This window comes from Bombus bifarius, unplaced genomic scaffold, assembly GCF_011952205.1.
Source record: "Bombus bifarius isolate JDL3187 unplaced genomic scaffold, Bbif_JDL3187 scf7180000008178, whole genome shotgun sequence".
In the NCBI taxonomy this organism is placed as follows: Eukaryota; Metazoa; Arthropoda; class Insecta; order Hymenoptera; family Apidae; genus Bombus; species Bombus bifarius.
Genome location: NW_022884495.1, coordinates 260,133 through 275,789, shown reverse-complemented (window position 1 = coordinate 275,789; position 15,657 = coordinate 260,133). Strand labels below are relative to the sequence as shown.

Genomic DNA, 15,657 nt, shown 5'->3' with positions numbered 1-15,657 from the left:
ATTCACGATGAAAACTATTGTTACCTAATTACATTATATTTTAATGAATCAATCTGTTAAAAATTGTCTGATGATGTAAGCAGTAACTGTGTAGCTTGTATATGACCCATCATTCCCCCCATTCTCGTAAAGGAGGTAGATGAATAGGTGAGCAGTATCTGTGTGAAAGGAAGAACTTGTTGCTGAAAGCAAGGACTTCAGAGGGTCGAACTGTGTAGTGTGCATATTTCTGTATATGTACGATAATTCGTACGATAGTATTGTAAAAGAGGGGATGTCTCGCGTTCCACGAACATACTAAACTCTACTTTCTTATATCCGAAGAGGAGGCAAGTCGTCAAGGTAGAGTCAGTGATTACGCGGCGTGTCCACAGATCTTTCTATATTGGTTTGACGTATTCATTATTTATAATTTTACTTTACTGAGGTAATAATTAATATTTTTAAAATTACAGTGTACCTTTATGTACCTTTATCTCGTTTTTAATTTGATAAAAGTATTTATTTTTTATATTTGAATATTAGTTCGGAACATATACTTTATACAATTTTTATATCTTGATCTATAATATAAGGTAAAAGAAAATGTTGTTATATATTTTGTACACATAATACATTGCAGAATAAACATTTTATGTAATTATTAATATTATAAACTAAATATAAAAAAAGAAGTTCTTCTCGTGTGTTCATTATGCTTAAATTTCATATACGAAAATGATATTTTTAAGGATATTTCTTATTTTTATATTTCATTTATGTATGTAAAAAATAATAATACAGAATCGAATTTTCTTTATCCGTATTTCTTTTGTGTAAATTAATGTAATGTTAATGTAATGTGTTGGAAGCGTCTGATTCTATACAGTACCGTTAAATTCAACAGTTGAATATTTACTATCTTTACCCAGTGATTAACAAAACTAATACCTTTTTATTCTTTTTAGAATAAATTTTTTGCTTTTTTTCATATTTTATAAAGTATCTTTTAGATATGGTAAATGAAATATTTATTCTGAGTCAAATATGTTCAATTTAATAAAAGCAGATGAAACAAATTAATTATTTTCAATTTTATGTTAATTGAATTAATATTTACAATTTGATGCTAATTATATATATATATATATATATCATTGTAATTGTATCATTGTAGTAATTTATCGTATATTTTAATGACCTTGAACTCAGTTCGATACAGTTGAATGCCCGAAACACTGTGTATGTACTTCGCCTAGCATTACAAACTATCAACATGTACATATATATATTTACTACTTTCGTTTGCATAAATCTAGTTTATGAAATATATAAAATGAAAATACTTAAATTGAATACAGATATTATTACGTGATTGTAGAAAAAGATCATAATTACGCATAATGGTTCAGTTTGACAAATTTTTTAACACAATTAATAACTTACAGATTTAAGCATAATAATTTTTATAGAGTTATTGTAAGATGTTTAAGAAAACATATACTGTATTATTTTTATAATGATTTTTTAATAGCAGCATGGCCAAAGATTGGAGAACTATTTTCGTAACCGGAGGAGCTGGTTACATAGGAAGTCACTGTATTGTCGAACTTTTGGAGAGTGGATATGATGTAGTTGCAATAGATAATTTTGCTAATAGTGTTACTGAAAGTAGCGGTGAATCCGCAGCTCTTAAAAGAGTGGAACAAATTACAGGGAAGAAAGTTACATTTTACAATTGCGATCTCATCGATCGTGACAAACTTGAAACAGTTTTTAAAAAGGTACAAAATATAACTTAAGAAAAGAATTACCTTAAATATTTTTATAATATTTTTAAAATCATGTTATATCTTAAATTTTAGCACAAAATAGATTGTGTAATTCATTTTGCGGCAATAAAGGCGGTTGGTGAATCAATGCAAATTCCACTTCATTATTATCGGAATAATATTATCGGTGCCATCAATTTGTTAGAGGTAAAATGTAATTGAGTAAGTCTTTATGTGCGTAATGTTCTTCACACTATAAAAAAGGAATAAACTTAATCTTTTTACAAGGTAATGAAAGCTGCTGGGTGTTTCCAATTAGTGTTTAGCAGTTCTTGTACCGTGTACGGAGAACCAAACGTCCTTCCAATTACGGAAGAACACCCAACGGGAAATATTACAAATGTATATGGTAGAACAAAATACTTTATTGAAGAAATGCTTAAAGATATATCGAGAGCTGAAAAGGTGCATTTTAAATAATTCGAAAATATCAGAAAAATTAATCTATTTAAAATTTTACTAGCAATCAAAATTTTGAGCAAAATATATATAAAATTTTGATTTTTATTTAACAGAATTGGAATATCATTTCTCTAAGATACTTTAACCCAGTAGGTGCTCATCAAAGTGGTTTGATTGGAGAAGATCCTACAAAGTCATTTACAAATTTAATGCCTTATATAGCACAAGTAGCTTTAAGACATAAACCTGAACTCATCATTTTTGGTGGTGATTATCCTACAAAAGATGGTACAGGTACAAATAAATATTTTATTTTCTCTTATGCAACATTAAAGGCATATATTGTTTAAAGTAAAAAATTTCGAAAATATATATTTTATAGGTATACGTGATTATATTCACGTTATGGATTTAGCTGCTGGTCATGTAGCAGCTTTAAATGCTTTACACAAGCGACATTTGAGGCTAAAAATTTATAATTTAGGTACTGGTAAAGGTGTATCTGTACTTGAATTGATTAAAATTTTTGAGAATGTCACAGGAACAACAGTGCCATATGTTATAAAAGACAGAAGAGAGGGTGATATTGTTTCTATGTATGCCAATACAGATTTAGCAGAAAAAGAATTAGAATGGAGGACTAAATTTAATGTCGAACGGATGTGTAAGTGAAATAACATTTCCACTATATTTTCATATTAAATAAGATTTCTTTCTAAGTATTTTTTGATATAGGTGAGGATTTCTGGAGGTGGCAAACAATGAATCCACATGGTTATCGTAATTCAGTAAAAAATGGTATTAGCGAGCATGTAAATGGCACTTTATAATACTGTTACTTGATTGTTATTAAAGCATGACTAATTTATGATAATAAAATAAGTGCAATAAAGAAAACAATAGTATTGAAATATTTTTTCTTTTCTAATTTAATACTAATTAATCAATTTATTTACAGCTGTGTTAGTGTTGTTTTGAGTTTCTTTTGTTTCTTCTATCATTGTATATAACGATAAGTGTTGAAACTTCAATACTTCAAGACCCCAACTTGTCCATTTAGGAAGTAAGTATCTAGCAAATATTTCTAAACACTTTGGTTCATTTGGAAGATATTCTCTCATAACTTCTATAATTTAAAATAATATTTTTATCTACCTTCATTAATTTTTTCAACATAAATTATTATTGACATATAATTTTTACCTGTAAGTGGTGGTTTATGGGAATGTACAGCACTTGGTACACTTATTAGTAGTTTACCACTAGGAATGTTTATTTCATTTCCATTTACTACAGATCCCAGAACTAGTAATTCATAAGGTTGCTTACCAGGAGCAGAATTAAAATTACATATTGTATTTCCTCCTTGAGTAATCTAAAATATAAGTGGAGTGAAGCGTAATTTATAATATAACTGACACTTTTAATAATTTGTAAAATTTGGCTACATTATATACTTACTTTAACCCAATACCATTTTGCTCTGTATGTAACTCCCCATGATGGAAATATGTCATTAAAGATGCTATGTAGATGACTTGGAGCATTAGTGCACCATATTGCTACAAGCCCATTTGAACATAATAATTTGCCAATTGGTATCTTAGTCAACTCTTCATTGTACATCATTTTATAGCTGTTTAACAAAGAAAAATATAAGACATAATTTGCACATTATATAAAATATTGTTTTTGCAGCAAATTGCTATTAAGAATTAAAATATTTTTACTTATAAAAAATACAATTGATTAATGTAACAAAAATAAAATCTATCATCAGTACTATTCAACATGAGTTTCTTTTTATGATGATAAGTTGCATCTAAAATCTTATTTACCCATATGCTCACAAAATTGAGAACAAGAAAAACTTATACTATTATCAAAGTACTTGTTCTCATTAAATTGTTCAGAGAGCTTTCTTTTATAATGGCTTATATTGAACCATACAAGATCACCTAGCTTCTGAATATTTGTTTTTTTTCCTTCTTATAGACTTGTTCCACCAAGGAGGATCCAACAATATAAAATCATATTGGTTGTTTAGGCCCAGCTTGTTTGCAATGTCTCTTACATCATAGCAATAAAATTTACATTTTTGAGGGAAAACATATCTCTTCTCCTTTAATTCTGACGTAATAGCTATATCCATATCATTGCACCCATAAAAATTTTCCTCTTCATTGCAAAATGTATCCTGATAAAATTTTTGTGATGCCAACCGTGCTGCTTCATTATTATCAGATAATATATTAGTAGAAATTAATCCCTCTGTTTTTACAATTGAAATTATTTTGCTAAATGTTTTCTTGATATAATTTATCTACAAAATAGATTATTATAATGACTATAACTATTTTGTTTAATGATTAAACTACTAAACTCCTTGTTTTTTATTACATACTTCTTTTAAATCTGCGTCTGGCAAAAGTTTTGATCGCTTTCTTTTTCTACTTTTACTTTGTAATGAAATTCCTTCTTGTTGTTCAGATTGAGTTGTTTGATTTTGTCGTAAGTATTGAGAATTTATTTCAAATAAAATTTCATCAAAAATTAGTTTACACGGTGTGTTATTATTTTTTACGTTTGTATAAATATTATTAAGAAATTTTAAATGAGATATTATCCATCCTTCTTCAGTAGAAAAAATTAAACTCATAATTGATATAAATGCACCACACTACGCATTAAACATAACTATATATCTTCAATTTATTGGTTCTAATTTTCTTATTTTCTTACGTATAAGCAGCAACCATTCAATGTATGTATTTCGACTCTATGTCTTATGTAGTTTATGTTTAAACAAACTTTATGGTACTATCGTACCATGGATGTTGAAATACAAAAATGTCTACATAGGTTAGATTAGATTACATGGTTACTCTATCTGCTTATTTTAATGCTTTGAAATCTTTTATCAATTTTAATTATATAATTAAGTGAAAAATATATGAATGTGTCATTTACCACATCGAGAACTATCATAATATATAAGAAATATATATAATATATAATAAGAATTGAATGAAGGATATTTAGAAAGAAAGATGAGAATTGCTGTAGAAGGTTGTGCACACGGCGAATTGGATATTATTTACGAGACTATCCAAGAAATAGAAAAAGTTAGTGGGAAAAAAATAGATTTACTTATTTGTTGTGGAGATTTCCAAGCAACAAGAAATTTGAGTGATTTAAAATGTATGGCAATATCTGATAAATATAAAGACATGCGTACCTTTTATAAGTGAGTTGCCAACCCAATATGTTATTAAAATTGAAACGGTTAGATAAATTGAATTATCTTTTTATCTGTCATGTTATTTAAGAAGCCCTTAAGAACCTTACAAATTTTATAGATATTATTCTGGTGAGAAAGTTGCTCCTGTGTTAACAATATTTATTGGAGGAAATCATGAAGCTTCCAATTATCTTCAAGAACTACCATATGGTGGTTGGGTGGCTCCTAATATTTATTATTTAGGATATGCCAGTGTAATAACAATAGGTGGTATTAGAATTGCAGGATTATCAGGTATATATAAAAGTCAACATTGGATGCAGGGACATCATGAAAAACCACCATATACTGAAAACACGATAAGAAGTGTATATCATATCAGAAATTTAGAGATATTTAGATTAAAACAGGTAATACATTGATAATACCTACTTTTTCATATTTTGGACATAGATTTTATAAAAGTAACATAAGAACAACTTTTTTGTTAATCATATTATTTTTTATTTTGTTATTTATTATTGTTCTATGTTCATTATTCATTTTGTTTATGATTTGTATCATTTACAGCTTACTGGTAATATTGATATTTTCTTGTCACATGATTGGCCATCAGGCATAACTAAATATGGAAATGAAAATGTTTTATTAAAAGAAAAACCTTTTTTCAAGTAAGATAATAAAAGCCACTTATGTAAAATATATCAATTTTTGAATATATGAGTGTTTGCAATATATTATTGTTTTATTGTAGAAATGATATCAAGAATAATGTGCTTGGTAGTCCACCAAGTATGGAACTTTTGGAACATCATTATCCAAGGTATTGGTTTTCTGCTCACTTACACTGTAAATTTGCAGCTCTTGTTACTGAAAAAGGTGGAACAAGAGTAACTAAATTTCTAGCTCTAGATAAATGTCTCCCAAAAAGAAAATTTCTTCAAGTACTTGAAATTAAGCATAATTCAGATTTACCACTGAAATTACATTATGACTTAGAATGGTTAACAATATTATATTTAACAAATCATTTATTAAGTGTCAAAAGTGGAATTCACTATATGCCTGGACAATATGGTAATACTAGATGGGTATTTACACCAACCGTAGAAGAGAAAGCAATGGTTTTAAAAAAATTTAACTGTAATTTAGAAATTCCATTGAATTTTACACAAACTGTAAAATCATATAATCCTGATTGTACAGGTGTGTCAGTGGTATCACCACAATTGATACTAAATAGTCAAACAACCCAATTTTGTGATACTTTGGGTATTGACGATCCATCTGTTTTACTACTATTAATACAAAAGTAAGTAATACAAAAGAACTCTGAAGGCTTTACTATAGTATCTGGACTGCAATTATTCGGCTGGAATGACACTTTTTAAGGTTGTTGAAGCCGAAAATGGGGATCGTTTTTCGCGAAAGCGAAGCATAGAAAATTGTGCTCAGCTTTTTTTTGTGTGACGAATTCGTGGTTTTTAACGTGACCTTTTTTAAAATTTATTTCTCTGTATACATTTGAATCGTGAGTATTGAATTAGGTCTGGATTATTATTTATTTTCTGGTCGTCGTAAGGCAACAGATTAGACGGATTTTTATAATTAAGATCTTTGTCGGTCAAATATAATAAGCATGAATCTTTAAAGCTGTTCATTTCCGCGATAAATGATCCTCATTTTCGGCTTTAGCGATTTGAAATATCTACTGAAAGATACATTCAGCCAAAAATTTTACAACCCGGATTCTGTAGTAAATCCGAATTGAAATCAAACGAATCATTAATAATGAAAACATATATCTAGCTCCCACGAAATTTCTATTTCCTTTGATGAAGATAATGTTTTAAGTTCTACATTTGATGGAAGATTAGCTAGTGACTCATTTAATCGGACATCGCCATTAAATTTATCTCCAAAAAGCAATAGTGAAGAGCAAGAATCAGAAATAAGTAGCAGTAAGGATACAACAAATGAAAGTCTTAACAATTTATCATCAGCAGTAAATCATGATTGTACAGGTGATGGTGAGTGATGTATTACTATCTAATTATAATGTCTTCACCATTCTTTATGTAGTAAGACACATTATTTATTTTGCAGGTGATAATCATTTCATACAGACTGAACCAAATTGTAAGAAATTTAAACGTCGAAATTATTCTATATATTCGAATACACTTTAACTGGAAATTAAGGTATTTTATAGTTAAATTTGGAATATTTTAATTTCATGAGACACAATGTTGTATAGGAAAATTTTAATAAATTATGTAATAAAAATGGGTACATGATTATGTATTTTATTTTTTGTAAAAAATCGTGTTTTTACTTGTGTAAAAATAATATATATTAATTATATTAATTTTGTTATTTAATAAATATACATTAATTCACTGTTTGTATTTTTTTTTGTACCTTTTTTATATTATTTTATTAATATAAGATATGTACTTACTTTTATATATATATATATACATACATACATACACATAGGTACATATGTATGTACTATTAAGTGTGTATTACATGTCACGAGTGTTTAGGTTAGAAAACTGTGTACTTCCGAACGAAGTGACATCAATAGCATAATAAAACAAACCTCGAAATAAAATTACTTTTGTCCCAATTATTAGAAAATAACATTTTGACATCAATGATACTAACTATTTCTAGTAACTTAAAGTAAAATTATTTAATTATTATTAATACAAAATGGATAAGTTAACAATTATTTCGGGAACATTATTTTTTGCTGCCGATATATTTGCAATTGTCAGTCTGGCTATGCCTGATTGGATTATTACTGATGTTGGTGGTGAGTGATTAGAAATTATATTTTTCTTTTATTTATTTCTTAGTAATTACATGGTTTTAATGGTATAATGTAATAAATTTTATTATTTATATAATGTAATATATATGTATTTAAGTATAAGTTCTTTTCACAAACTAAAATTTTTTTAGGAGATACAAGACTAGGACTAATGTGGTCATGTATGACTTTATATAATAGACCTCCAGTTTGTTACAGTTCAAATTTGGAACCAGAATGGTTTATGGCTCTTATTTGTATTTTTGTTGGTTGCATTTTAATAACAGCCACTATAATATTATTAGCTACTTCTCATTGGGATCGTAATGTTATTTCCTATGCAAGATGGGTAGGATTTACAGCTAGTAAGTGCAATTAATAATGTTAATTACCTTTTAAAAATGAATTTTTTACATAAAAAATATAAGATTTTATTTTAGTGGTGCTGTTTTGCTTAGCAGCTGTTATATTTCCAATGGGTTTTCACATTGATGAGATTGGTGGACAACCATATCAGTTACCAAATTCACATCAAGTTGGCATTTCTTATATACTTTTTGTTTTAGCTTTGTGGATAACAGTAATTTCAGAATTATTTGCTGGTAAAGTTTGTCTCCCACATTTTTAGCATATATCATTTCCTCAATATATTTTTTATATCTGTATGATATTGTTCGTAGCTATTGCATATTCTGTAGGATTTAAAGCTACATGATATATTATGAGATGCAACAAAACTGTTAAATATTAAGGGTCTTATTTATAATTAGAATAAAGATAGAATATAAATAATTAGAATAAATATTTGTTATTATATAACTAGAATGAAAAGATCTGTTATTATATACAATCAAATATTATATATAACTGAAATATTATATAACTGAGAACTATTAGAAATAAGTAATTAATAGTAAGTTTATTAATTAATAAGTATTAAACAATCTTTTGTACTCTTTATTTATTAAAATATATTATATGGTTGTAATTTTTTCACGAATTTTAAATGTCACAGTGCTATGATAAAAAAAAGTAATTATAATATGTGTAATCAAGTGTCAATATTTGAAATAAAAAATATCTTTTAGTAAATGATAATCAAGTTTTGATAACATATATACATATTTTTATTAATTTTTATAAATCTTAAATATACATTTTAATATATATATATATATATATATATAAATATATATATATATTTTTACATCTTCATAGGAAGTATTATTTTACTAAAAGTATTTCTTATCTACATTATGTGAGAAATAGAATTTAAATAAGATGTTTTGCAATGGGAATTTTGTTGCTTTATCAACAGATTATATTCATATATGAATATCAATATATTTATAAACTAGAAAGAATTAAAAAAGACTTGCGAAGAATGATGTGAAACAGGAGAGTAAAACCGTACACACACTAGCCCAAAGCAAAACAAAACATTTAACACATTACCTATATAAAATCAATTAAGTATACAGTAATTTTTATACTTTTAACATATTTCGTTGATAAGTATCTTGAAATTGTTAGAGTATTTTTATAATAACGATACGAATACAACCAAATTTGTAGTCATTAAATTAATTCATTCACTAAACTTATTACAAAAAATAGAAAATGTATTCTGTTACATGTATTAACATGTATAAAATGGCAATACATGAATATATTTGTATTTCTTTTTTTTGTTTTGTTTTGTTTTTTTTTTTTTTTAAAGAACTGTAATTAAAGACACAAGTTTGACACATACAAGGTAGTTTTGTACACAAATTTCATATTTATACAATCTTCTTCACTGATAACGTTAGTATTCCATCTTACCAATTATTTTGTTTTGTTCAAAATCTCTATTTTTTACTTTTTCCAAATATTTATTTTAATAATATGGCATAAAGAAATATTATCACGAAATACATATGTATTTTGAATGGGTATTCAATTATCTTTTTTTTAAATTATAAAATAGCTATCAAACTAATATATGCTAAAAATAATTGGCAGGTTGGAATATTATAAGGGCGCAGGAAGGTTATATACAAAAATAACTTAAGGCATAAGATGTATCTTTCTTCAGACATATATAAAATTTGCATTTCATAGAAATTTTGTCATTAAAGTAGAAAAACCTTTCTCTATTTTTGCCTTCTTTTCTACAAGATTATTATGTATATCCTTTTCTTATACATTGTATATTCATAATCAGAGTATGAAGGATATGTACAAGAGATCATGACATTTAATATTTTGATAAAATGTAATGTGTAAGCGCTTATTAACTTCAATAGAACTATGAATGCCAAAATCAAAACTCTTCTTTAACTTCAACTTCAACTATTATTTATTTCGCGTACCAAGAAAACTATGCATAAAACTTGTAACAACATTCTTAGTACAAATGTTTCATGGAAGTACAGCATATTGAAAAGAAATACTTTTCTATTTTTTTATGATATTGGTTAATAAACATTCTCTGTACTTAGATACAAATATCAACAAGAACCACAAACCTGTAAAATCTATTCTTTCAAGTTGCCTCTTTAGGCTCAGAATATAGATTTATTTATATTCATAATTAATGCTTTTTGCTTTAACGTGCTTTACCACTATTTGACTGGTTATTCCCAATAGTGTCACATCGTCGATAATATAATAAATATGGAACTCTTGGAGGTGTAGGTTTTAATACATTACTTTCAGAAACACCTTTTAATGAACTATCATCATACCTGACCCATCCACCATATCCCACGTGAAAAGCATCTGTAACATAATGACCTTTTGTTGCCTCTTTGCCATCATGGTAAGTAACAGCAAACAGTTTATAATGCTTTTGCTTAGGATTTAGTTTCTTTATAGCATTTGGCGAGAGGAATTCTGTAACAGATGAATTTGATAATTTAATTGATTTGAATTTTATAAATTTAATGAAAAGAATTAATAAATTGTCTACTAACTGCTATCCAACTTTAAATCAATTGGAAATTCCACACTTTTCACAATTTTTGAGCAACCATCGAGTTTATAGTCAAACCATTTTAGATGTAATATAAGAATGACAGGTAATTCTTCTAAAGTAACTTGCTTCCAAGCTTCTATCTGTTGTTTTGTTTTGCTGCATGTCATCCCTTCCAACTGATCTTTCCCAACAAGAATTTCGAGAGCACCTTTCACGGATTCTGCTTTCTAAAAGTAAAACATTGTATTAATATATTATTGTATTGCAATATTATATTGGATTTCTTTATGAGTATTAGTACTTCAATATCAAGTTGTAACGTAAAAAAGGGTTGGACATTGTCTGTCGGCTGTTCTCCTGCTCGTGATACTCTAGATCTCAATTGCCCACGAAATATATCGGATAATGGTGTTCTTCCAAATTCGGTACACCGTGTAATAGATCCTTTATTCTTTGGACCCATAACCTACAATCCAAATCTTGGTATTAATACCTTTCTTCGATAATTAATTGTTAAATTATTTAGTTGAAATATGTTGTATTTTACCTTCCATTCTTCTTCTCCATTGTTATAAGTTATATTATTTTCAATATTATTTGTTACGTTTTGATCGTTATTTACTAGTTTTATAAGCTGGAATAAAGAAATAATATTATCCATATTATGCTATCAAAATTCACATTAAGACGAATGTTAATTAAGATCATGCGTACTTCAAGCATTTCGTCATTGATACCATTCAGAAGGCACGAGAGAAATTCTTCTGCGTCTTCTTGCCGCCCTTCCACAGAAAATACGCCCGCAGCTGACGTATTTTTTAACATTGTATATACGTAAAATGGTTCAAAGGCCACTCCACTTTGTATATCTACTATTGAATCTTCCCCTCGTTTATTTGCTCGATCTTTCCTGGCTAGTCGAGCACCATCTGATAAAGGTGTAAACTCATGTACAAATTTGATCCTGCATAAAAAATAATTAAACATTTTAGGGAACATTATCGAAATGACATAATATGCGCTAAATTTAATGTACAGAAATATTACATTTACATTAGATATCCTAATAAATTTCATTTTCACTTACATATTATCAATAAGTGGAGTGGAAGACATTTTATTGGAACTTTTAGAATGTGGTAGTGCCATTAAAAGATTGTAAAAAGGTGGACAAGCAAGCAAAGCTTGTAATATACTATTAATATAACAATAATTACTACGGTTTGTCAATCCTCTAGGTAATAAACTCACAGTTTGCTTATCCATCTGATAACTTAATAAGAATTCTAGAAGAAGAAATTAAAGATATATTAGATGTATTTAGATCAGAAAATATTTAAAATAAATAAATTTGAGCAATATTTACCACCCATACGAAAGGCAATAGGATCATTATAATGATTCTGTAATGATTCTGCTTGAGAATTTTTACTTTCATTTCGTATATTAGATGAAATATTTTCATTTGTAAATAGTATTGTACTGCTAGGTTGATCTTTCTCCGTTGAAACTTGTGATGTTATATTATTCTCTGTGATTGGCAGAGGATTAATACGCGCTGTTGGTTTGTAATTTGACAGATTTTGTTGTGCTTCTGCACTTCCTTTTTTTAAAATACTAGCCCAAGATATGCTAGATGAAGCTGGGGATGGTGTAGCAGGTACAATTATTGGAGTATTTGCTGCATTAGAAGAGTTGCTTGGGGTTTTAATAATAATTTCATCTTGCCCATTTTTCCTAGAAATATCTTCCTTATGTGCTTCATTTTCACTTTTACAAATTGGTTTTGATAATGTTTTAACAACAGTAGTTTTAATACTAGAAACAGTTTCATTCTTATATTCTTTATCAGTTTCTCCATTTTGTTTCACTTCAATACTGCTATTAATATTCACGCATGGTACATCATTTTTTTCTGCTCCATTGCATTTTTCATTTACAGTAGATACAATGTTATGCTCTATTTTAACATTAACGGGTGGTACTTTCCCATTTGTGTTTGAATTTTTCCTATTGGCAGTATTTTCATCTACATTATCGGTACATTGTTCTACCTTACTGTTATTTAAAGTTATAACTGTAGTGACTATATTGGTCTGTGAAGAATTATCCTCTTCAGTTACTTGATGAAAAGGTTGCTTAACCGGTGTATAAAGATTCTGTACTCGTTTCTCATGAGACTTTGTAGCTTGTACTTTAGTACATTCTTGGGTAGGTTGAGAAAGCATAGGTGGTGCTTGTCGAACACATCTTATATTTCCTGAAGGATGATGATATGGAGGATATCCATAAGCAGGTTGCGTATGAGGATGTGTATTTGTATGTGTATGAATATTTGGCTGATATATAGCTAGTGGAGGATAATGAACATGACCAGAGAATTGTTGCTGTTGTGTTTGATCTGGATACATAACAACAAAAGATAATGGTGGATGGAATTGGCCCTGCTCTCCCATATATCCTGATTGCATTTCATTTGTAGGATTTATTCCACGATTGAAATTATCTCTTCTTATTCCTCTTCCTCGATTGTTCCTTCTATTAGTTTCCCTGTTACAACTAACATCATGAATTTCATTTCCAAGATTATATCCAGGATGAGAATAAGTCATAGCAGGCATAAATGGCTGTATATGAGCATCTGTTGGAACAGGATAAATTGGTCCCTGCCAATCACTACACATTATTTGTTGTGTATACGAGGGTTGTGGTGGCATTGCTAAATGAATGACAAAGTTCAATATAATACACAAATAAATATAAGATATATACAATCTGAATAAATAAGTAAATAAAAGAATTACCATTATGATACCATTGATTATGAACTTGTGCAATTTCTGTTATAGAAGCATTGACGTCATTACCAGATTCAACTGTGTCCCATGGCAATTTCAAGGTGTCATTAGCGACATTGGATTTTAAAATACCTATTAAATGATTCTTATCATTGTCATTTAAATCATGTAAATCTAAGAATTGGAAATCAAGCTGAAATAAAATAAGATATTAATTAAAACTTAATATCTTAATATCACAAGAAATAATATTGAAATAAAATGTATTAAAATAATCTATGTAATATTGTTTATGGCGAAGCATTGCATATCATATAATTTATTTATATTACACAAAAACGAATTACGTATAATATTCAGAAATAATTTCAGGTCAATCAATAATCAGTTACTAAAATTAGTTCACACACACAATTATTTTGTTCTCTTTGTTAATTAAACAATTATTAATATACATTAATTTCAAGGAATTTACAAAATATTACAAAAATACATGTATATATGTATAAAGGAATGATAATCAATTTAAACTAATATAACTTAATATAACAGTAATATAATATTGTATAATAATAAATATACCTTTCCTACAATTACACGATATCGCAACATTCTATTATGTAAATGATATATTTCTTTAGTTACAATTTTGTGATCAATAATAGTTTCAATTTTATCTTCTAACCATAAACCTAACCTCAAATCCCATAACAATAAAAAAATCATTGAGAATAACATTAATTCTATGTTTTAAGTAGTCAAAATTTTTATTAATAAATATCATACCTCATTTCGAATATCCATCCTTAAATCCATATAGCGTATAAAACATTAAAAATAATACCAGCAGAGAAACATGAGGCTTCAATGATTTGTGTCGGCAGCAAAAAGGATCGACGCTGATATTAGTAATTTTGTTTTCTATTTGTATGGAAATTATATAAAAAGTGTATTCAATTACAAAAACACAGTATTTGTATTATTTCTATGCAACAATAAAATGAGGAAGGCGAATGATAAACTATTAACAAATTACACAGTATGAATGATCATATTCCGGCAGTTATATGGCTAAAATGGCCCAAGCACGTTGCTTCACTATTATTTCTTTTGTTCACAAGATTGGTGTCGCCACTCGTCACTATCATTACTAGTGTTTTGCAGGAATATCTACCGAAACAGACTTTCCCGCTTTCTTGTTCCCTCCCTTTTTATATTGGTCAACGTGAGAAATCAAGACATCTAGTTACCTTGGAAATTTGCATTATTTTATAAATTTCACTTTATTTCAGTTTGTTCTGTTTCTATAAAGTCTAGAACTATGTATGTCATACCTGTAAGATTGTATTGAAATGTGTTTTAATTTTCTAACTATTTTTTTTGTACAACATATAAGCTGAACATATCTCAAGATGTAATTTATTTTCTTCAAGCATATGCAATGTTAAACAAATGTTTGGTAAGTGAGAAAATTATTTAGTGTAACTTTTGCTCGTTCAGAACAGTTAACTTTATCCTAGTAGTACGAAAGAAGATTAATATTCTTAGATCTTTAAATTAAAAGCAAAGCAGGAAGTAAAAAGATTCCCCTTTGTTAAGTTTCAAATTTGAATTCAGATTCAAATTTA

General features: G+C 27.7%; 5 protein-coding genes across 14 annotated transcripts; 3 read left to right on the top strand and 2 right to left on the bottom strand.

The window, feature by feature from the left end:
* The first annotated feature begins 76 nt into the window (after window positions 1-76).
* LOC117209569 (UDP-glucose 4-epimerase-like) lies at window positions 77-3,124 on the top strand. Of its 8 annotated transcripts, none has more exons than XM_033451743.1 (7): window positions 77-342; window positions 1,517-1,763; window positions 1,845-1,958; window positions 2,040-2,216; window positions 2,327-2,507; window positions 2,596-2,877; window positions 2,949-3,124. In XM_033451743.1, exons 2-7 carry the CDS (start codon window positions 1,518-1,520, stop codon window positions 3,041-3,043), a joined length of 1,095 nt encoding a protein of 364 aa, XP_033307634.1. In that variant the 5' UTR covers window positions 77-342; window position 1,517; the 3' UTR covers window positions 3,044-3,124. The 8 variants fall into 8 exon arrangements, with proteins under 8 accessions (XP_033307634.1, XP_033307633.1, XP_033307632.1 ...); XM_033451742.1 differs by having other exon boundaries at window positions 1,514-1,763; XM_033451741.1 differs by having other exon boundaries at window positions 77-427.
* On the bottom strand, window positions 3,119-5,018 carry LOC117209567 (N(6)-adenine-specific DNA methyltransferase METTL4). The gene is made up of 5 exons (XM_033451739.1): window positions 4,618-5,018; window positions 4,172-4,536; window positions 3,675-3,849; window positions 3,417-3,588; window positions 3,119-3,339 (listed from the first exon to the last, which is right to left on the bottom strand). The coding sequence occupies exons 1-5, from the start codon at window positions 4,870-4,872 to the stop codon at window positions 3,149-3,151; spliced, it is 1,158 nt and encodes a 385-aa protein (XP_033307630.1). The 5' UTR covers window positions 4,873-5,018; the 3' UTR covers window positions 3,119-3,148.
* Window positions 5,019-5,166: 148 nt separating this feature from the next.
* On the top strand, window positions 5,167-7,734 carry LOC117209562 (lariat debranching enzyme). 2 transcript variants are annotated; one of them, XM_033451728.1, is made up of 6 exons: window positions 5,167-5,460; window positions 5,573-5,864; window positions 6,025-6,125; window positions 6,209-6,766; window positions 7,264-7,484; window positions 7,561-7,731. In XM_033451728.1, the coding sequence occupies exons 1-6, from the start codon at window positions 5,264-5,266 to the stop codon at window positions 7,641-7,643; spliced, it is 1,452 nt and encodes a 483-aa protein (XP_033307619.1). In that variant the 5' UTR covers window positions 5,167-5,263; the 3' UTR covers window positions 7,644-7,731. The 2 variants fall into 2 exon arrangements, with proteins under 2 accessions (XP_033307619.1, XP_033307620.1); XM_033451729.1 differs by having other exon boundaries at window positions 5,407-5,498; window positions 7,561-7,734.
* Window positions 7,735-7,937: 203 nt separating this feature from the next.
* On the top strand, window positions 7,938-9,264 carry LOC117209579 (uncharacterized protein C16orf52 homolog A). Of its 2 annotated transcripts, none has more exons than XM_033451768.1 (3): window positions 7,938-8,275; window positions 8,425-8,637; window positions 8,701-9,264. In XM_033451768.1, exons 1-3 carry the CDS (start codon window positions 8,173-8,175, stop codon window positions 8,898-8,900), a joined length of 516 nt encoding a protein of 171 aa, XP_033307659.1. In that variant the 5' UTR covers window positions 7,938-8,172; the 3' UTR covers window positions 8,901-9,264. The 2 variants fall into 2 exon arrangements, with proteins under 2 accessions (XP_033307659.1, XP_033307660.1); XM_033451769.1 differs by having other exon boundaries at window positions 8,713-8,995.
* Window positions 9,265-9,973: 709 nt separating this feature from the next.
* On the bottom strand, window positions 9,974-14,845 carry LOC117209552 (ubiquitin carboxyl-terminal hydrolase 10-B). The gene is made up of 9 exons (XM_033451699.1): window positions 14,816-14,845; window positions 14,036-14,222; window positions 12,598-13,950; window positions 12,319-12,517; window positions 11,946-12,195; window positions 11,779-11,865; window positions 11,533-11,697; window positions 11,230-11,458; window positions 9,974-11,149 (listed from the first exon to the last, which is right to left on the bottom strand). Exons 1-9 carry the CDS (start codon window positions 14,843-14,845, stop codon window positions 10,863-10,865), a joined length of 2,787 nt encoding a protein of 928 aa, XP_033307590.1. The 3' UTR covers window positions 9,974-10,862.
* Window positions 14,846-15,657: the final 812 nt, after the last annotated feature.